Source organism: Eschrichtius robustus, chromosome 2, assembly GCF_028021215.1.
Source record: "Eschrichtius robustus isolate mEscRob2 chromosome 2, mEscRob2.pri, whole genome shotgun sequence".
Classification (NCBI taxonomy): domain Eukaryota; kingdom Metazoa; phylum Chordata; class Mammalia; order Artiodactyla; family Eschrichtiidae; genus Eschrichtius; species Eschrichtius robustus.
This window is the reverse complement of record NC_090825.1, coordinates 11,733,481-11,755,152: the sequence shown is the minus strand read 5'-3', so window position 1 is coordinate 11,755,152 and position 21,672 is coordinate 11,733,481. Positions and strand designations below refer to the sequence as shown.

Genomic DNA, 21,672 nt, shown 5'->3' with positions numbered 1-21,672 from the left:
CGGATCTGAAATTTCATGATTCTATGTAATTAGTCTTGGTGTCTTTGATTCTGTGTGGGTGGACAATAAATAAATTGCTACGTGTTCATTCATTTGGTTTTCTTAAATTCAAGAGCTATTTTTTGAACACCTACTGTGTGTGGGGCAACAGAAGCACCAAGGATGGATCTCTTGTTAAAAGACCAATTTAAGTGGGGATTTTAGTTTGAGGTTTACTTTAAAATTTTTTAGGGAAAAAAATTGAATTATTTTCCTTAAAGCAGATTTGCCCAATTCCTTCAATGGTGGGGTTATTTCCAGCCATGGTCAGAGAGGGCAGGACCTAAGGAACCTGCAGTGTCCTCTGGCTCAAGCATCTTCCCTGCCACCCTGTCATCTCACTCAAGGTTCCTATCACTGGGCTAACTCCATCTCCAGAAGGTCAAGTTTAAGAGAACAGGTACAGGAGAGGCGGGAGAACGGGCTGAGACAGCTATCTGCCCAGCAACAACTAACTGCTGGGATTAATCTAGACTATTAGGAAGCCAGAAGGGCGTCCTCTGAGGGTGGTGCCCTGAGCAGGAAGTTATGGACCCCTATAGCTAGGGAAGGTCTGGGACCCAGGCCAGACCCAAGGAGGTCTGCTCTAGCTTGGGGATCCTGAACAACGTATACCCCTCTGAAAGCAAAGAAGAATTTTTAGCAGGAAGAGAAGACCAAAGACAAAAATATCTAGTTCACAGTTTTGCCTAAGATGGTACAGACCAGGGAACTACAGGACTGTTCTGACAGTGTTAGCCCTGGCTTTCTTTCTGAAATCAGCCAGACTTGTGTTGGTGTGTCATCATCTCTGGAGGTGCCCCTCTCTCCTCCTAGCCCCTCACATTCACCTTCTGTCACCTCAACGCAGGCGTACCTTGTTTTATTGCTCTTTGCTTTATCTGGCTTCGCAGATAGTGCGTTTTTTTTTTTTTTTTTACAAAGTGAAGGTTTATGGCAACGTTGTGTGGAGCAAATCTAACAGCACAATTTTTCCAACAGCTTTTACTCACTTGGTGTCTCTGTGTCACATTTCGGTAATTCTTGAAATATTTCAAACTTCTTCATCATTATTATATTTGTTATGGTGATCTGTGACCAGTGATCTTTGGTGTTACTATTGCAAAAAAATTACAACTGGCTGAAGGCTCAGATGATGGTTAGCATATTTTAGCAATAAAGTATTTTTAAACTAAGGTATGTACGCTGTTTGGACATAATACTATCGCACATTTAATAGACCACAGTATGGCATAGACATAAATTTTCTATGCACTGAGAAACCAAAAAATTCATGTGACTCACTTTATTGCAGTATTTGCTTTATTGCAGTGGCCTGGAATTGAACCTGCAATATATCTGAGGTGCCTGTATAGTCCAGAGGTTAAACACCAGATGGAGCCAAGTTTCAGGGGTCACAATCTCCTTCTGGTGATGGTCCTGGGTAACTCTCTGTCTCCTCTGTAATATAGTGATAATGGCCAAGTTTAGAGGGTGTCTTAAGATATGATTTAACTCACAATCATGACCTAGAAGAGTGTTAGCTCTCATTTCCCCTTCTCAGACCTACCCACTACCGACACCCTCTTTTCCTGGGCTGTCTTTCCTGGCCAAGCTGAGTTTTCATCTCTGTTAAAAGAATAACTCTTTTCTTGAGGGCCTGGTTTCAAACCTTCCAAGGTGATTATTGGGTGCACAATGAACTCTGACAATATGCTACTGAGAGAAACAGGATAATGACACTCCCTAGAACCAAAAAAAGTCATTTAAAATTTTCTTAGTTTCTGAAGAGTGTTTAAAGTTTGTACTGCTTAATGGTTTTTTTCCTAGTAAGAATTTGAACAGTTGTTCAAGAGCTAATCGGTATTTAGTAACCCTTATGAACAGATGCAATCTTCTCCTTCCCATGGAGATTTGGAGCTGGTCTCCCTAGAATTTATAGTCTAGTAGATTTGAACTGTTTAATACAGTAGCCAGCAGTCATATTGAGCATTTGAAATGAGACCGGTCTGATCTGAAACCACTGTTTGTGTAAAATACACATAAAAATTTGAGGATGTAGTATAGTTAACACAAGTTCGTGGTTCACATCTGCAAAACAACTCAGGAAATGTGCATCAGATACGGCTGCGTAGGTACTTCGGAGAGGAGCTAAAGCAGAGGATATGGGGGAAGGCCTGTCCCAGGAAGGCACCATAGGGTCCTGCTCGGTTACAGTTGATAAAAAGAATCTAAAATATCTCACGAATAATTGTTATATTGATAACATGTTGAAATAATATTTTGGATATATAGGGTTAAATGAAACATTGCTAAAATAATTTCACCTGTTTCTTTTTACTTGTTAAAACTGTGGCTCCTAGAGCTATAAACGGACACATGTGGCAAACATATTTCTAACGGGCAGTCCCACTGAGAGAGGACAATTTGCAGAGATAAAATATTTATATTCTCCTTTGTAAAGTCGTTTAGGGCAAAGTTCCTGGAATCTTCACACATGCCAATGCAGCTACTGTTCTGACAGGCAGACAGCATTTAGGAAATTATCTGTGTCACCTTCAGGTTAAAACTCAAGGTTAAACATTTCCAGTGAGTTTTAGGCTGAAGAATCAGCTGTGAAGATACCTGACAAGGACACAACGAGAGGAACCAAAGTATGAGTCAAGACTGTGGGAAGATGTGCGAATTAAAGTTGAAACATTCTAAATCTCATTTTGAAAATTTTTCTCCCGATGCTAGCAACATAAAATTCAGAAGAGACATTCCAAACAAGGGGACTTGGTTGATGCTAGCAGGAATATTCAGCTCAGAGCCAACCGAAACTGGACGGAAAGCAGCCGAGAAATGGCATCTGGGGCTCGGTAGCCGAAACCTCTGGATTTCCGCTCTCCGGGAGCCGGCGGCGAGCTCGCTGCGGCGTAAGTGCCTCCGAACCCCCCAGCCCGGGGAGGCGCTGGAGCACCAGGAGCGGAAGGAGGGAACCCGGTCCAGGCGGAGCAACGCTCGTCGCCACGGCGACCGCCTGAGCCGCAAACAGCCCGGTGAGCGGAGCGAGAAGCAGTCCGACCGGACGCCGGGGAGCAGCGCGGGCCGGCCGGCCCCCACCCGTGGCGTGTCCCCGCGGAGCGCCGGAGGGCAGCGCCATGGACAAGCTGGTACTTTGCGTGCTCGCTCCGCGCGGCTCCCACGCTCGGCCCGCCCCGCCACGGCCCACGCGCGGCCTCCCAGCTGCCGGGGGCTCGCGGCTCCACGGGGTCCGCGCACGGGCGGGGCGGGCTTCAGCTTCAGGGCGTGGGTCCTGAAAGCGCCTTCGTGAGCCTGAGGGGCTAGAGTTGCCGCGTTCTGAGTTTGGCGTGTTTTGCTCAGGAGGCCAGGGCACTCATACAAAAGCCTAGGTTCAGGGACCACCTCTCCCCTTTATCCTCAGCTTGCTGCGGAAAGGCCACTAGTGGGCTGCGTGGGGACCCAAGCAACCCTTGACCCATAGCGAGCATCAAATAGGTCCAGGTGTGGCGGAGGCAGCTCTTGTGGGAAGTTGTTGGCTGTAACTAGCTCTCATTAGCCCTTGGGTTTGGACAAAAGCCAGTGTTTAGTTTCCTTGGAGAGAGGGAGAGGGGTGAGGGGCAGAGGAAGCCCCATTGGGCAGTTTCCTGGTGTCTTTTACTTTTGCCTGAGTGCACAGCAGGTGAGAAAGGGCCGGAAACGAACTCTGTGCGTTTAAATAAGCTTTCGCTTCATTTGGCCTTGCTCGCTCTCTTAAATGAATATTGTGGAGTGGAAAAAAAAATCCAGGTACTTGTCTTTTTTTTTTTTTTTTTTTTTTTTTAAATTATTTATTTATTTATTTATGGCTGTGTTGGGTCTTTGTTTCTGTGCGAGGGCTTTCTCTAGTTGTGGCGAGCGGGGGCCACTCTTCGTCGCGGTGCGCGGGCCTCTCACTATCGCGGCCTCTCTTGTTGCGGAGCACAGGCTCCAGACGCGCAGGCTCAGTAGTTGTGGCTCACGGGCCCAGCTGCTCCGCGGCATGTGGGATCTTCCCAAACCAGGGCTCGAACCCGTGTCCCCTGCATTGGCAGGCAGATTCTCAACCACTGCGCCACCAGGGAAGCCCCCAGGTACTTGTTTTGCATTTATCTCCAAAAGTGATTCCTGCTCTTTGGAATTCAGGGAAGGTCTAGGAGACTAAAGCCTTTTCTACAAACAAGAAAAGGGGACACGGAGGGTCTTTTTGTACGCAGGAGGGCCTGGCAAGGTCCTGCTCAGTTTCAATATGGATTTGTGTGGTTACATTATACATTTTATCATTTACACTATCTCTAACTGTATTACTTAGGAATATATTATGCTAATCAATAAAATATGCATCCTGTCATGATTTAATAAACATAAATTGTATTACTGGCTTAATTAAGAGCAATGTATATAGTTTATATATATAATACTTCGACATTTTCCTCCCCTCTGTAGATATTTACCTTGTGGAAAATTACCTGTTTTATTCTTGTGAGCGTCTTGCTATGGTAGACTCATATTAATATTCTTATTTTCATATAACTTATGTCATAAATACTTGGAATTTCCGGTATATCTACTTTGTGTTTCATTAAGACAAATACTCGTTAGTTCACTTTAATCTTTTTAGTGACTCTTTTACCCATTTTCTGTCCAGAAAAATAGACCCTGAAATGACAGATGGCATTGCAACTGCTAATACCTATAAACCAATGTCTTTTTTGTATTCCTTAATTGAAAATCCATATATTATATAATCTTACATAAATTTATCAAGTTTAACCCTGTAAGAATATAAAAATATGGCTATTAGCCTTATAGCATATTATTATGTTTTATCACTTATGCTCACTTTAAGACTGAAAAAAGTAGGCCACTAAAACAATATCATTCCAATTTTATAAAAATAAAAAAGGTATGTAAATATGTATAGAAAACAGAGTAAAAGGACATATACCAAAATATTGATCTCTGGCTGGTGGCATTAAAGAGGATTTTCGTTTTCTTTTTTTTCCCTTTATTTAAAAATTTTTCATAATGAATATGCATATGGTAAATTATATTTATATATTTAAATATAAATTATCAGTATATAGTTAAATTATATAGTTAAGTAAAATGCAAACATATTGTTAAATATATATATATATACACACTCCCTGATGGCTTTCAGGGGAGGGTTTTTTTTTTTTTTTTTAATCAGTCATCAATTTTATACACATCAGTGTATACCTGTCAATCCCAATCGCCCAATTTAGCACACCACCATCCCCACCCCACCGTGGTTTTCCCCCCTTGGTGTCCATACGTTTGTTCTCTACATCTGTGTCTCAACTTCTGCCCTGCAAACCGGTTCATCTGTACCATTTTTCTAGGTTCCACATACATGCGTTAATATACGATATTTGTTTTTCTCTTTCTGACTTACTTCACTCTGTATGACAGTCTCTAGATCCATCCACGTCTTAACAAATGACTCAATTTTGTTCCTTTTTATGGCTGAGTAATATTCCATTATATATATGTACCACAACTTCTTTATCCATTCGTCTGTCGATGGGCATTTAGGTTGCTTCCATGACCTGGCTATTGTAAATAGTGCTGCAATGAACACTGGACATTTGAATATTTATTGAAAATTTATTTTTTATTTTTATTTTATGGCTGTGTTGGGTCTTCGTTTCTGTGCGAGGGCTTTCTCTAGTTGCGGCAAGTGGGGGCCACTCTTCATTGTGGTGCGCGGGCCTCTTACTGTCGCGGCCTCTCTTGTTGCGGAGCACAGGCTCCAGACGCGCAGGCTCAGCAGTTGTGGCTCACGGGCCTAGTTGCTCCGTGGCATGTGGGATCTTCCCAGACCAGGGCTCGAACCCGTGTGCCCTGCATTGGCAGGCAGATTCTCAACCACTGCGCCACCAGGGAAGCCCCAGGGGAGGGTTTTTAAAGGCAACATTTGGGGTGAGGGATGCAGCTCATGGATTTCCTTCTGATTGGTTGGTGGTGAGGTAACAGGGTGATGTTTTGGGAATCTTAATCATCAGCCTTCTGGTTCTGATCAGTCTGGGATCTGCGCTTGCGCTCAGCATGTCGTCACCATCGTCCACTTGTAGTCACCATCTTCCGTCCTCCATCTTCCCCCACCTCCACCTTAGTTTCTGCAGAACAATTCAAAGATACGTGTCAGATGGTTATGAGTATCCTTTGAGGGGGAACAGGACTCTGTTGAAGGTATCATTACTTTTCTTGCTTGACTGCTTTTCCTTTGTTTCTGCATTCCCTCACTTCCCTAGTTAGTAACTGCTTAAGTCAGCTCTTTGGAACTCAGGGAAGGTCTAGGAGACTAAAGCCTTTTCTACAAACAAGAAATGGGGGACACGGAGGGTCTTTTGTACCCAGAAGGGCCCCACAAGTTCCTGCCCAGTGTCAATATGGATTTCTGTGGTTACATTATTTAGGAAAAATAAAAGCAAGTGGACACTGAGACATATACATTGTTACAGCTGGGAAATGGGACGGCCTCGGAGCTTTCAATTCCCTGGGGAGGATAGAGGACGCCGTTCATCTCCCTTGTCTGAGGCTAGTATAGCATTAGAAAAAGGCTGCTATGAATAGGGCTATTTCGAGGAATTGGTTCCTGCTGCAGGAGAAATGTCAGGAGGAAGTTTACCTGTTGCATTTTCTCTTTTAGTCACGCTAAGCTCTTTCCTGGCACTGAGCACCAAGGCTGTTTATTTATACCTCTCTGCTGTTTGCATTTGGCTTTACTCTTTGTAGCCTTACTTTTAACAAACAGGCAGAAAAAGGGCGGAACAACTGCTCACTCCTTACTTTGTTTACGAATAAAAATCAAGAGCTTCAGCTCAAGAGTAAACTGCCCACCAGGGATATTTTGGTTTCCCAGGCTATTGCATGACACTCCTGGGAGGAGGTCAGCATTCGAGATGATGCTTGGATCCCGGTGTCCCCTCCCCTCGGGGCCAGGCCCACCCCATCACCAGGTCCCATGGGTGGTTTGTTGGTTAGAATCTGAATGAATGCTTTCTTTCCGTATTAACTCCTCTCTAGAGAAAATGCTTCGAGAGTCAGGCTGGGGTAGGAAAGATAGAATTAGAGGATACTTGAGCAGTTTGGTTCAATTGAAAACACACTGCCTTAAGTACCTACTGTGTTTGGAGTACTGTGGAAGGGCTCTGGGGAATTTGACTTTCTTTTCTGTCTCCATTTTTCCTCTCCCCCCCGCCCCCCACTTTCTTCCTTCCTCTCTTCTTGCTTTTCTCCTCCTTCCTCCCTCCCTCCTCTTCCCTCCCTTCCCCTACTTCCCCTCCTACAGTATGTATCGCATGCTTTCCTGTGGACCCTTTTCTCAAATTGCCCTTGATGATTTTGAAGTTCCCCTAACACTCACTACACAATTAATGATTATTCTCCCCTTTTCTTTGGGGACCAGATGAGGTGAACAAATTGTGACTGCTGCCTCCTGGTTTTGAGTAACTTGGGTAAGTGATTTGGGCCTGTCTTGCAGGAGGTGGATTATACATATTGAGAAAGGAGGGTGAACATGTGATGCTTGTCAGATTCCTGACAAAGTTTATGCCTGCCCAGAGGTTATGCTATTTTAATAAGGCCATTTAGAGAAAGCCTGCCATTGTTCCTACCCCAGATGGGGTAGTAGAATTATGATTGGGTTCCCATGGGCCAACATTTCTGCCCCAGGGGAGATAATATGAAGAGTCAGAATGTCTTCCTTTCTTGAAGCAGCCTCCAGGTTGGGCCAACAGGGCTTGGCTGTGGGATGTGGGCGAAGCCTCCTGCACCCATCCCCAAGGGAGTGGTCATAGACTTCCTTGGACTGCTTGGACATTGGAAAAAATAAAAAAATCTTACTCTTGGAGGGCTGAAAGCTAGGTGGGCCACTTCTGAACATTGTTTAGCTTATTTGGGTAAAGACTAAGAGTTTGTGATGCAGTGGTGTCCTGGGGTGTCCATGTTATTGCTCATTACAAAGAAGCAAAGCAAAGCCTAGCCCAGAGGGAGCAGTCATCCCCGACTCCAGCAGCCTTCCCAGAAGAGGGTCGACCAAGTGTCAGGGGCTGTGTTGGGGACTCAGGAGACGTCTTGGCAGAAAGGTGGCTGTTACCTTTCAGATAAGGAGCAGCTGGGCCAGGAGGAACCTTGACTTAGATTTGACACACCTACTTCCCAGTAAATGATGTTTAGATAGACACTAAGCAGCAATATTCGAAGCATTTCCTTTCAGATGAGAGTGGAAGCTCTGGAAAGTTGGAGGTTCTGCTGGTTATCATGCTGCACATCAGGTCACCCCCAAACTTAGTGGCTTGAAATAGCAACAATCGTGTTATCTCTTCCAATTTCTGTGGGTCAGGAAGCCAGGGATGGGCTCAGCTGGGTGGCTCTGGCTTGGGGGTCCCTCCTATGGCGTTTGGGGTGCTGGTGTAGCCGGGACTGTACGGGCATCTCTCTCTCTTCCTGTGTCTTAGGTCAGACACGGCTGGTTTGAGACACGGCCCCGCCTGGTTGGTCTCTCTGAATAGGCTTCCTCACAGCAAGGCGGTCTCAGGGAAGCTGGCTGCTTTCATAGTGGCCGAGAGCATCCAAGAGGAGAATTCCAGAGACCAAGGTAGAAGCTGCCTCACCTTTATGACCTAAACACGGGAGTTACTTCTGCTGTGGTCAAAAGAGTCACAACTTCCTCCTCATTTTGAGGGCGGAGACCCCACCTCTCAATGGGAAGAATGCCCACCTCTCATAAGGACACCAGTTTTATTGGACTAGGGCCCATCCCAATGACCTGGTCTTAACTTGGTACAATTTGCAAGGACCCTATATCCAAATAAGGTCATATCCTGAGGTCTTGGGGGACTTCAACATACCTTTCCTGGGAGGGACACAATTCAACACATAACAGTGATAAAATGCATCAATCTATTATTAGTAATTTCCCTTTTAGTATGAATTCTTATTTTTTTCTTTAAAATATATAGTTTTAAATTTAAGAAGTAGTCAATAGTCATGGAAAATAAAGAAAAAACCCCTCAAATGACATAAACAATTTAAAGCATGTCTTTATCCCAGTCCTGTCTACTAGCTCCCTCACTGGAAGCAGTCATGGCAGTAGTGGTTTTGGATGTCCTCTGAGAAACTTCCATGCACCTCAATGTTTTCATCTATAAAATGGAAATATTACCTTCCTCACAAGATAATGTTTAGAATGAAATGAGTTAGTAAATGTAAAATACAGTGTGAGAGAAGGCACTTAATAAGTGTTATTCATTTTCCCAGCTGAGTGAGGATAGTCTAGAAGTGGTTTACAGTGAAACTAATGAAGGTTAGGTTTCAGGCCCCCCACTTGCACGGGGCGGACCCAGGAATGTGTTCAATGGATGTACGTTTTTGTACAATTTGCAGAAGTAAGATATCTTTACTGCCATTGGTGAAGAACTGAGTAAGTCTCTTAACATTTTAACTTCACCTTCATTCAACTTTCCGTGTTCTTGGGTGAAGTTGGAATGGCAACAGGCATTTTTACGATGCAAGGGGAAGCTGAGTTGAGAAAACATTTCCTGCAGGTTTGGGGGGATATATCAAAGAGCTAGCACAAATATATTTTGCTCTATGTCTCTGCTATGCATTCCTCCTGTGGTGTCCACTTGGCCAGATTCATGACCTAAAGGTCCAGGGCTGAGGTCCTGTTCAATGTGAAGGTGTTCTGTGGTGCCCAGCTTGGAAGGATGGGCTCCATGGAGGAGAAACCAGGTTTGAAATGGATGAGCCAGAAGCTAGTCTAGGGAAAACAATCACCAAATGTGCCCAAAGCAGAGGATTGGGTTCTCATCAATGTCTGTTCAAAAATGCAAATTCTCTTCTGTCATGACTGTTCTTGATAATGTAATAATATAATTGTAAACACAGTATACATTTTTTTCCTTTATGATAGAAATTATGCAAAATAGAGTTGATCAAATTCCTGTGTTTGTAGGGTGCAAACCTGTAAACTGTAAGTAGCCAGTACATCTGTCTGGGAGCTTGCATGTTTTGAGTACCCCGTCTCTCCATAATAAAAGACAAATTTCAATCATCCCTGCTGGAGGAAGGACTAAATTATCTTTGTATTCATTCTATAGAAGACATTGCAAAGTTGTTGTAAGAAGAGGAAATCAAAGAGTTTTCAGCCAAAACCATATCTCTATCTATCTCTATGTATATCTATTTTGACATTAAAGTCTTCCAGGAAATTAATACAAATAGTCTGTTATTTATTTCCTGGCTTTTGTGTTACCAGCCTTAAAAAATGTGTAATTTGTTATATTTTATTTTTTCTTTCTAGGTAAATATTCACTTTAATGCTTAACTTTGTGTTTATAATTCTGTTTTCTCTTTCTTAATGTGGGACCCCCAATTTGAGTAAACCTCAGACCCCTCTAAATCGAGATCCACCCCACACTGGCCTAAGTAAGTGCTATAATGGGTTACTTGGGAGCTCTTGGCTCTGGTGGAGGATGGGAGGGGAGAAGGAGAGAGGAGGTGGAAGGAAGGAAGGAAGGAAGGAAGGAAGGAAGGAAGGAAGGAAGGGGCTAAAGACTAATTTTGCCTTTGTCCCAGTTTTCTCTCGGGCTGGCTTGGGTGGTGGGGCATCGGGCATCATTTGTTAAATGAACCTACTGTATAGCACAGGGAACTCTGCTCAATATTATGTAACAACCTAAATGGGAAAAGAATTTGAAAAAGGATACATGTATATGTATAACTGAATCACTTTGCTACACACCTGAAACTCACACAGCATTGTTAATCAACTAGACTCCAATATAAAATAAAAAGTTAAAAAAAAAAGCATGTTACACGTGCTGTGCTCTACAAGGCAATGTGGCGGATGTAAAAGAAACTGAAGGTACGGGTCTTTGTTCTCAAAAAGGTTTAACCATCTCATTGGGAAGACAAGCATGCCAAACACTGCTGAAAATCCTAAACAAGTTAAAATGAAAACCGACTCAGCAAAAAGTGCATGTGGTTACTCAAAATGCATGGAGAGCACAGGGGAATCAGTGTGGGCAAAGCCTGAAATTGGCCTCCATCAGCCACTCCAAGTCTTGTCTGAGGACGAGCGTGCGACCTGGAGGTCCTGGCATGTGGTCAGCCTACCTGCATTGATACGGGTTCGCTGCCACTCATGTGTGCTGGACAGATGCTGCTGAAGACGGATTGTGACAATGGACCTGCACAGCTGTTCCAAGTGAACCTAAGGAGGCGAACAGCTAGCCAGGCAGGGAGAAGAGATGTTCCAGGCAAAGCGGTAAGGGCAGCAGACAAACGGATTAGGTGAGCAAAGAGGCGGAGCTGGACAAAGAGCTCTCAAATGAGGTCCTTGCTCTCCAGCTAGGTTACGACTCCTTTTCCACTGAAGTTTATAAGTGGCGAAGACTGTCAGCCCTATGGTGGCTCCTTTTAGTAATGATGAAGAATGGTTAAGCCTATTTTCCGTGTCATAGCAGACTTTGATTATACGTAGTTGTTGTGTCTGGGGTTAGGTATCTTTTCATGTTTGTAATGCGTAATGAGTCATTTTACAACAGGATACTACTCTTCTGTCTTTCTTCATGATATGACTATTTTGCTGAAGTTTCTTATAGTCATGATTTTAAAGGTCTACCTTTCTTTAACGTATACTATTGTTTCGACTGTTTCAGAATGGATGATAGTACTTTTCCAGGGAGGCCAGTGTACATAATTAATTATATCAATGGCGGAATTCCTTTTGAGGGAGGAAATTGTCTTTGTTTGGGAAAAACAAACGCTTGTTAAGTCACTAGAGATAGGAGATGAGACCTGAGGGCAAAGCCAGAACAATGCAGGAGAGGAGCTTACAGCAGGCTCACTGTCTGGGTGGGTGAGGGGTGAGGAGAGATGGAGGCTGGACGGAGTGCAGTGGAAGAGTCATGGGAAAATCCCCCAGGCGAGGGATGAGCAGGGAGTCTGAGAGTGGGAATGCCTGGGGTTCATTGGGAAACTGTCTTCCCCCTTTTGCTCTATGGGGTCTGCTCTATTCACAAGCTACTTTGTTGTTTCCTAGAATTTGAGCAATGTGCTGCGTTGTACATCTGGACCCCTAGAGGAAGGACCTCAGAGCTGGGGTTATCTTGAGCCCTTCAGCCCCTTGGGGGTCTACTGAAGTCTTAGAAAGGGCATGGAACGGGTGCTCGGCCAGGTTCATCTAGACCTCAAGAGGCTAGGGCATCACAGCTGGCTTCTGGGTACCTTACTGCATGGGGGTGTGACTGTTAATTAGCAGAGCTGATTCCAGAACCACCCATGCAGCAAATCTCTTTTTGTAGCCATGCTCATGCTTTGCAAACTTTTTCTGAGGATGAACCATAGGAGTCATTTTATTTTTGCCCTTTTATGCTCTTAGGGGAAACACCTATGTCTGGCCGTGTCTAGCCCAATGCTGAGTATATTAGGCAATTATAAAGGTTTATTAACTGAGTAGTCTTTTCATGAGACTAAACTCTATGTCATCTCTATTTTGTTACTTTCACAGTTGATAATAAAGTGGGTGGAATATTTGATTTTCCTTTTGCTGAGAAAATTCATCTCAGAACCCTTGGGTATTTAGTATCCTATTCCCAGGCTTACGGAGACCTAGAAGCTTAAAAATGAGAAACCCCTCCCAGTCCCTTCATTTACCTTGAAAATATGTTCCACCTGCTTAAAGAGAAAATTTAGAGAGTAATGAAAGCACAGCCTATTTAACTTCTTTAGGAACCTGTTGTAGCATCTGCATCATGGTTATATTTGTTCATTAACTTCATAATGACTTTGGGACCTAATTTAATCTTTGTTAGAATTCTAGATTTCCATTTTAAAGCTAAGCGTGTGTAGACAGACACCGCTAAGGAAAAAGGTAGGCGCCCACTGGCCCTTCATTGAGGACCTTAATCATGCCCTGTGTTTGTGACTCCCCATTTCCCTATCATTGGCTTATATACACTTTAAGGGTGTTAATGAATAACAGAAATAGATTTCCACTTCTCAAAAAAGAGCTTTGGTGTTTCTGGGATAATTAAGGCATCTGAAGAAGTAACTGGGTCATTACCTAGCGACCTCCATAGTGATAGATGGTTTAGGAGAGGCTGATTAAGTTTCATCCTGGGAGTTTTAGTTATGTTTTGGTAACTATGTAGTAATATATGCCCAGTGAGCTAATATTTTTTTTTTTTAATTTTTTTTATTTCTTTATGGCTGTGTTGGGTCTTCGTTTCTGTGTGAGGGCTTTCTCCAGTTGCGGCAAGCGGGGGCCACTCTTCATCGCGGTGCGCGGGCCTCTCACTATCGCGGCCTCTCTTGTTGCGGAGCACAGGCTCCAGACGCGCAGGCTCAGTAATTGTGGCTCACGGCCTAGTTGCTCCGTGGCATGTGGGATCTTCCCAGACCAGGGCTCGAACCCGTGTTCCCTGCATTGGCAGGCAGATTCTCAACCACTGCGCCACCAGGGAAGCCCTGTGAGCTAATATTTTAAATTTACCATAAAGATTTAAAAATGGCTAATAATGTATTCTTACCTTCTTGATCTCCTTTTAGTACTGGGAAATAACATTAGATGGCAGTAGAATACCGATGACTTGGCAGTTCTTTATTAAGTATGTTACATAAGTCCAGCTCCATTACAAGGGAATCCCCCCAGATAGAGGATAGAGAGACGTATTCTTGCAGTGAAATTTCTTCAAAATAGATGTTTAAAGTCAAGTTTTAAGGCCACTGGCACCAAAGAAATAAAACAGGGCCTAGCACATGGTCAGTAAATGAATAAGTATAAAGAGATTAGGTTAAATATTTATCTGTTTTGGACAAAGTCTTAAGAGCAAAGATAGGTGCAAATGATCTTTTAAAACAGTGATACAGAACTTCCCTGGTGATGCAGTGGTTGGGAATCCACCTGCCAATGCAGGGGACATGGGTTCGATCCCTGGTCTGGGAAGATCCCACATGCCGCGGAGCAACTAAGCCCATGTGCCGCAACTACTGAGCCTGCGCTCTAGAGCCCGCGAGCCACAACTACTGAAGCCCATGTGCCTAGGGCCCGTGCTCAGCAACGAGAGAAGCCACTGCAATGAGAAGCCCGCGCACCGCAACAAAGAGTAGCCCCCGCTCACTGCAACTAGAGAAAGCCCGCGCGCAGCAACGAAGACCCAACGCAGCCCAAAATAAATAAATTAATTAATTAAAAAACCAGTGATACAGAAATTCTGAAAAGAGATATCATGGGTTTTCCTTCATTCTCACCTTTATCTCCATCCTCCTCTAGATTTCTTAAATGTGCTGTGTGCAATGTTGTGGGTAATCTGGGAATTGGGTGGATATTTTATTTTTGGTCTCGATGCATGGCTTGTGTGTGGTTTGCGGAATCTTAGTTCCCCGATCAAGGACTGAACCGTTGCCCCCTGTAGTGGAAGTGCAGAGTCCTAACCACTGGACCGCCAGCGAATTCCCTGGGTGGATTTTTCTGATTGAGGTCTGACGGACATAGTGGGAGTAGTGTGTTCGTTGGGGGAGAGTGGGGGTAATCAGTCATCTTGTGCAGAACATTGGGGTTTTGGAGAATTCCAGGCTCTTCACAGCTGCTTAGTTTAGCTCAGCAATTCCTGTTCCTGCAGCTCAAGTAGCAACCACCACCCAGCCAATCTTTGGTGGATGCAGACCAGACAAACCGTTCGTGCTGTGGAGTAGAGAGCTCCTTTGAACAATTATTTGAAAACAACTTAATCCTTGACTACTTAAAAAATACCTGTTTCCTGGAAGCTAGGTACCTGGGTGAGCTGAATGGGCAAATGAACATCAGTGGCATTCCTTGGGGGTTTGTTACGCTACCTTGCAGCTTCTGGGGCTTGGGTCTTCATCACCTAAACAGCAGTTGCTTTATTTATAGTAAGATTACTTTTTAACAAAGTCTGTTAATTCCTGCTCTGTGTACTGGAGGATATTGCAGTGAAATAAAGGATTTTGCTGAATGCTTGTTACATATAACACTCAAACTTCTTTACCAGATTTAATCCTGACTGTTTTTAGAGATAAGGACCCATTCACCACTTTTTGCGGATGATATTTGCCTGAAGTCTGCACCTAGAGACAGAGGATAAGAAAGAAATAGTTCTCTTCTTGTGTTTAGGCTTTGTGAGTTTCAGCATATGTTTGTGACCCCTTCCTGGCCATGTCAACCACAGTAGTAGGAAAACGAAGAGCTCCCGCACCCTGCCCGTCTCTTTTCTGTCTTCTCCTTCCCCTCCCTTCTCTCACCCTCTTCCTCATCCCTCCAGGATCCTTCCTGCTCCCGTTTCCTCCCCTCACCTCCGCCTCCCCCCTTTTCCTTCCTCTCCTACAAAGCCCATGAAAAGCATGCATCTAGGGGAAAGGGAACAGTTCAGGCGAGCGAGCGCTTTCCCTTCTTACACAGAGCCCAGCAGAGCAGGCTCCCAACTGGCTGGTTGGTTTGGGCGGCAAGATGTCATTGGTTCATTTTCAGCCCTTGGTCTTGAAGGAGACAAACTTAAAGAGTGTGAACTCATGTTTAAGCTTTGCCATAGTTTCAGCTTGGGTATTATGCCTTTTCCCCCTGTTTTACAAGTTGGTTTTCTTTTACATGGTTCAAAAAAAAAAACGATGACTTTTGTGCTGGTCAGGTTGAGGCATGCTCTGGAGAGGCAGAGTCCAGACTTGTTTAGGGTAGAGAGGTAAATCCAGCCCCTGGACGCCGGTTGTGCTCTGAGAGGGGAGCTGCCAGCACGAAGTATTCAGAAAAGAAAATGAAGAGCCTCTTGTTTAAGACAGTTTACTTGCATGATTCTGAATTCCTGCAGTGAATTTATTCAGGATTAGCCACTTCAGTGTTATCTGTTTTTCTCAGTTTATGTTTTTCTTTTAGATTCACTTTGTTATACAGCAGAAACTAACACAACATTGTAAAGCAATTATACTCCAATAAGGATGTTAAAAAAAAACAGATTTCTTTTAAAAATAAAATTTTAGAGGCATTAAATGGTTTTTAAATTTTTTTTTTTTTTTTTAAGGCAAATGTGTATTGTTCCCTTGCGGCAAACAGTTTCCTCCCTTTCTTCTTTGCTTCCTTCCTTTTTTAAAAAATCCTCTCTCTCTCTCTCTTTCTTTTTAAAATTAGTTTAACAACACAGAATCTGGAGCCAGATTTCCTGGGTCTGAATCCTAGCTCCAGCACTCATTAGCTGTGTAACCTCCAGTAGGTAACTTGACTTCCCTGTGCATCAATGTTTTAACCTGTAAAAATGGGGAAAGTAACAGTAACTACTTCATAAGCAAGCTGGGAGGATCTGGTGAGTTGATATTTATAAAGTGCTTAGAACAGGGCCAGGTAGAGAGTAATGCTAGTAATTAAAATAAAAATAAGACAGAGGTAAACCTAGGAAGTACAGAGAAGCAAAAAAAACCCATAAAAATAATTAAGCCAACCTCTCAGTCTCAGAAATAATCACTGTCAATAGTCTCTCCCTCTGTCCCCACATACATGTATATGTAATTTATTTCTAATTAAAAAAATATTTTTTTACAAAAATTGATTCATACTCTTTCAGAGCCCTATTTCTTTTCATTTTATGACACATCATAAACATATCTCAATTTCATTAAAATGCCTCTTGAATGTGATTTTTCATGGCTGTGTCGAATTCCATCGTATACCTCTACAGTAAGTTATTTTACGAATCTCTTATTATGAAGCTGGGAAGATTTTTGTCGTAAACTATTTCCTACATTAATAATTAAAAAAAATATATATGCTGTTGTTGTCACAATAACCCTATGCCTCTGCTCCCATCTGCAGGCTTCACGTCCTCTACCCACTGGCACCCCCTGCTCCCAGCACTTTCTGTCTTCTCAGGCCTCCATTTTCCCTGGCTTCATTTGAGAAATGCTCTTTAGGAGATTTTTTTTGGTTATCAAAGCACCTTATTTAAACAGCAAACACCTAATGGATGAAGATGTGGTATATATGTATACAATGGAATATTAGCCATAAAAAAAGAATGAAATAATGCCATTTGCAGGAGCATGAATGGACCTAGAGATTATCATACTAAGGGAAGTAAGTCAGAAAGAGAAAGACAAATATATGATATCACTTATATGTGGAATCTAATAAAAAAATGCAAATGAACTTACTTACAATATAGAAGCAGGTTTATATGTATCGAAAACAAACTTATGGTTACTAAAGGGGAAATGTTAGGGGGAGGGATAAATCGGGAGCTTGGGATGAACACACACACACACTACAAAATATAAGATAGATGACTAACACGGACCTAGGGTATAGCACAGGGAACTCTACTCAATATTCTGTGATAACCTCTGTGAGAAAAGAATCTAAAAAGGAGTGAGTACATGTATATGTTTAACTGAATCACTTTGCTGTACAACTGAAACTAACAACATTGTAGATCAACTATACTCCAATAAAATTAAAATATTAAAAAAATAAAAAACAGCAAACACCCATACCCCTTCAAAATAAAGTAAAACAACGCCAAAGCCCTCATCAGACACTATGATAATGCCTCCCTCCAAAGAGCAGGAGGCTAATGGGGCAGCAGGAACAAAATACAGCCAATGGACAACTAAAACGTCCTCTATGCTTTATGTTTATCCTACTTTTGTATTATCTGTAATAAAAAAATTCTCAACTTTTAAAATTTAGACAGTTCTTGCATTCTCAGGTTATTGTAAGTAGATCTTTATTTGTCAAACAGCAAAGTCTTAACAACCAGAATAAGGGCAGAGCCAAGCCTTGGAGTGTCTCTTTTAGGTAAAGAATCCAAGGGATGGTTAAGCTCTCCATCTAGTGGCTGCCCAGGAAGTGGCTTCCTTGAATTTGGCCTTTTTCAGTTCTGGTTTCTGTGTAACAGGCTTATCACGACGTGTTCATTTTTCTCCAGGCAAAGTAGTTACTATTTGAGAAGTCCCATTGAAGCATCTTATTAAATTCGCTCATATTTGGTATATAACGAGGCACTAAAGTTAGTTCATTTGCTAATAGGACCTTTCCCTTCATTCTCTTGTGTGGGAAATCGGTTGCTGATCTGTTACTACAGCAATGCTCAGTGTAACCCACTTACAGGGGGATGAATTGCTTCATGTCTCGTGTCCAGTTACTGTAGTGTCCTATTGCATTTTCAGTTACTGAAAAGAAAACTAGCCAGGAATTTTTCGTCTCTACCATGTTCAGCTTCTAACTTGACCATAGACCTCATTTAAATCAAGAACATCTTGGAATGAGTCCCCTAAAAAAGCAGAGCCGGGGCATGGATTTGTGTTACCGATTTGTTAGGAGTGCAATCCCAGGAAAGCAAGCGTTGAGGGGAAAGAGGAGTGAGGTAGGGAAGGAGGGAAAACCAGTAGGAGGGTGTGTTGTTTAGCTGGATGCTTCCAGGTAGCAGTGTGGTGGGACTGTTTGCCACGAGGCCGCTGGGTGCATGGGGCTGGCCATGCAGCAGGAGGGGGAAGGGAGAACTTGCCTCGTGCTGCGCTTTCCCACTGGTGAACGTTTGCTTCACTGACATTAATTAATTCCCTTTTTCTTCTGGTTGTGCGTCATGGGTGACAAGCAGATTCCAGGTGTCTTGTGGCAACAGGGAAACCCTGGGCAGGAGGTGAGAGGCATACAGTCTGGAAATGAAGCAAGAACTGTTGTGGGCCGTGTGTATGCAAAGGTGGTCAGCGCCCACCCAGAGTTGGATACAAAGCCACAGCTGGGCCAGAACAGGTGGTCCAGGGCCTCAGAGACCGGGGAGGCTGAATGGATGAGAGGTGGTGCTTGAAAGTGTGGGACTCAGTGACCTTGCTTAGTGTGCTTAGCCCAGATTCTGCTCACGGGAGCCCATCAAGAAACTAAATAAATATTGGTTATGGCTTTTAATATATTTTCTAGTAAATGCTTCCTGCAAGATTCCTTCTAATGGTGATATTGTGCATAGATTAGGATCCTTTTGGTTGCAGAAACCTAAACCAACGAAAGCAGAGAAGGGTTAAAGCCCGAGTGGCCAGGGTTGCCCTGGGGAATCACAGTGTGGGCAGCAAGGAGGCTGGATCTGAGAAAAGGGCAAGAGTCAGGACTGTCAAGTACCCTGGACTCTCATCTCTGCACACGTGGGGTGTCTGCTTCACTCTTGTCCCTCTCTTTCTCAAGACCGGCTTTGTTTGCATCCATAGTCTGCGTGAAGGCATGGCATTTTGTTCGGAGGGGATCAGGGAATAAGGAGGTGCAGATCACTGGGAACAGAGATGGAAGAGTGCCCTTCACACTGGCCTTCCTAGTGAAGTCGAGAACTGGGGGGCTGTAGAATGCAAGCCTGGACTTGAAGACCATTGCATGAACAAGCAGAGACTGAGAAGTTACATCTCCTCAAATGGTGCTAGAAATCCTTATCCTTCACCTTAATTAATGATTCCTAGAGTTGCAGTTAATGAGCCATCCTATCAAGACAGCTAACGTGAGTGACACTTTATAATCAAACGTTTTCAAAATGCCACACTGCTTAGCAACAGAATTGCTTGGAGAGTAGCCCCATCTTGTGGAGAAGCCTAAAAATATTTCAGTGACTTACTGCTCAAGGTTAAGGAATTGAAGCAAAATGCATTTGAATTTTAATATTATTACCCTTTTGGGAAAATACCATGAAATTTTATGTAATCAGACCAGTACATTTTGTGTGAAACCTATAGATGTTATTTTTCATAGGTGATGAAGTCCCTTCAGCAAATGGTACTGACTCTAATTGCACTCATATCTTAAAAAAAGTCTAGATGGCTTACCTTTAACTTCCTGCACAAAGCATTATTGTCATGATTCTACTCCATTCACTTATGTGAATTTTAAGCAAATCAAGGATGATTATGATTAGCTTGGACATGAATAAAGATTCCTATAAACTCGAGGAGGCTGGGTAAACCATCTAAGGACAGAGCAATGAAACAGAGCCGGACGGATGAAAAGGTTTTGTGTTATGTAGTTGAAACTTCCTCTGTTTTTCTAGAAGTTTAACAATGTCATGAAATGCAGCAGATGGCTAGATTTTCTTTCTCTAGGTATGGTTAATAGTAAGGAAAAGGCTGAGGTAGGATGCAGAATCACTTATTACTAGAGAATCTTAGACCAACTCTCTACCTTCGAATGTGCAAAAAGACCATAAACAAGGAGCCCTGAGTTCTCATCCTGGCCAGTCACCACCTGCCTCCCTCATTTGGGGGAAGTGACTGAACTTCTCCAGGGACCAGTTTCCTAATCTGTCCTGCGAGGAAACTGATCTTGTAAGATTCCACCTTTCAGGTTTAAGAGTCGGAGCAAACCAGAAGCCCTGCACGCTGCTGAGGAGGAGACACGAAAGTGACCTCTGCTTCCCAAGAGGCCCCATGTGTGGGTTGTGAGAGAGGAGGTGGTGCCTAGGTGCCCAGGTGTAGCTGCCCCGGGAATGTGAGCTCCCTGCTCACGGAACTTACCTGTGCCTTCCGGATCTGGTGGACAGTCATTGCAAAAGCCCACATTTATGACCTGAAGGATCAGAAAACACTGGGTTTATGAGGGGAATTTCAGGTACCATGGCACTTGGAGTTTCTACCGGCCTCAGTAGCAAGCTAGGAGCTGTTTCAGGAAGAGAAGAGTTATTTCCAAAGCGGGCAGGGGGCCTCTGCTATGATTTTCTTCCCAGGCCTCTATGCAGCATTTCATCTTCCCCAGGAACTTCAAGCTGGGTCAGAGGGTCAGAGGGGCTTGCACCAGATGGAGCCGTGTCTTGCTCTGGCCTCCCCGCGCCCCGACTCAGAGCTGGAAGCGTTATACATTACTATGTCCGTGGCAGGAGCAGTGCCCCCCAGTATGGGATATATTGCTTCCAAAAGCCAAAGAGGCTCAACAAAACTTGTGCTTCTTTCTAGTTCAAGAAATCATATTTGGAAACAGCAGCTGTAATTAGGGTCAATCTCTGACTAAGCTTATTTCGTGTCGTTCAGAGCTTCTCACCCAAAAGCAATTTTGTCCCGCAGGGGGCACTTGGTAATGTCTGGAGACAACATCACAACTGGAGAGGGTGTGCTACTGGCACCTAGTGGCTAGAAGCCAGGGACGCTGCTGACCGTCCCACAGTGCAAGATTTATCCACCCCAGATATCAGGGGTGCCAAGATTGAGGAGCCCTGCTCCAGAGTCATTTGTCTTGAGAGAGGTACTGGTAGAAGAGGAGAATTAAAAGGATTTGTGGTAGGGATTGCCACCTGCATCTGTCATATCTTTGACGGTGGCACTGCTTTCTGTTTTTAGTGGGAGAGGTTGTTCCAGGAGAATCTATACCTGAAAAAATGGAGGATTGTGCCATTTGCCAAGGATGTCTATTCTGATTATACACTTAGGCATTGTGGAAGCAACCACTGGATGAGTTCAGTTGCCCACTGGGTCACAGGATGAGTCTGTGTATCCACTGGGTCCACTGGAGAGAGACTTGGAGTCAAACACCGTTTATCACTAACCCCAGACTCCCCTGCTTTGACTGGTGGCCCACAATGGCATGCTTTGCCAGCTCAGAGCAGGATTCACTAATTTCCAAGGGTCTGGGAA

The 21,672-nt window shown here is 43.7% G+C and overlaps 1 protein-coding gene across 9 annotated transcripts in view; it reads left to right on the top strand.

Moving 5' to 3' along the window:
* The first annotated feature begins 2,791 nt into the window (after positions 1-2,791).
* DNAH5 (dynein axonemal heavy chain 5) overlaps positions 2,792-21,672 on the top strand; it is a 246,554-nt gene continuing 227,673 nt past the window's right edge. For 8 of the 9 annotated variants that reach the window (XM_068535146.1, XM_068535148.1, XM_068535145.1 and 5 more), the window contains exon 1: positions 2,792-3,173. In XM_068535146.1, coding sequence (XP_068391247.1) covers positions 3,162-3,173 — 12 coding nt within the window. In that variant the 5' untranslated portion in view covers positions 2,792-3,161. The remainder of the gene's footprint in view (positions 3,174-21,672) is intronic. The other variant, XM_068535147.1, reaches the window with a different exon arrangement.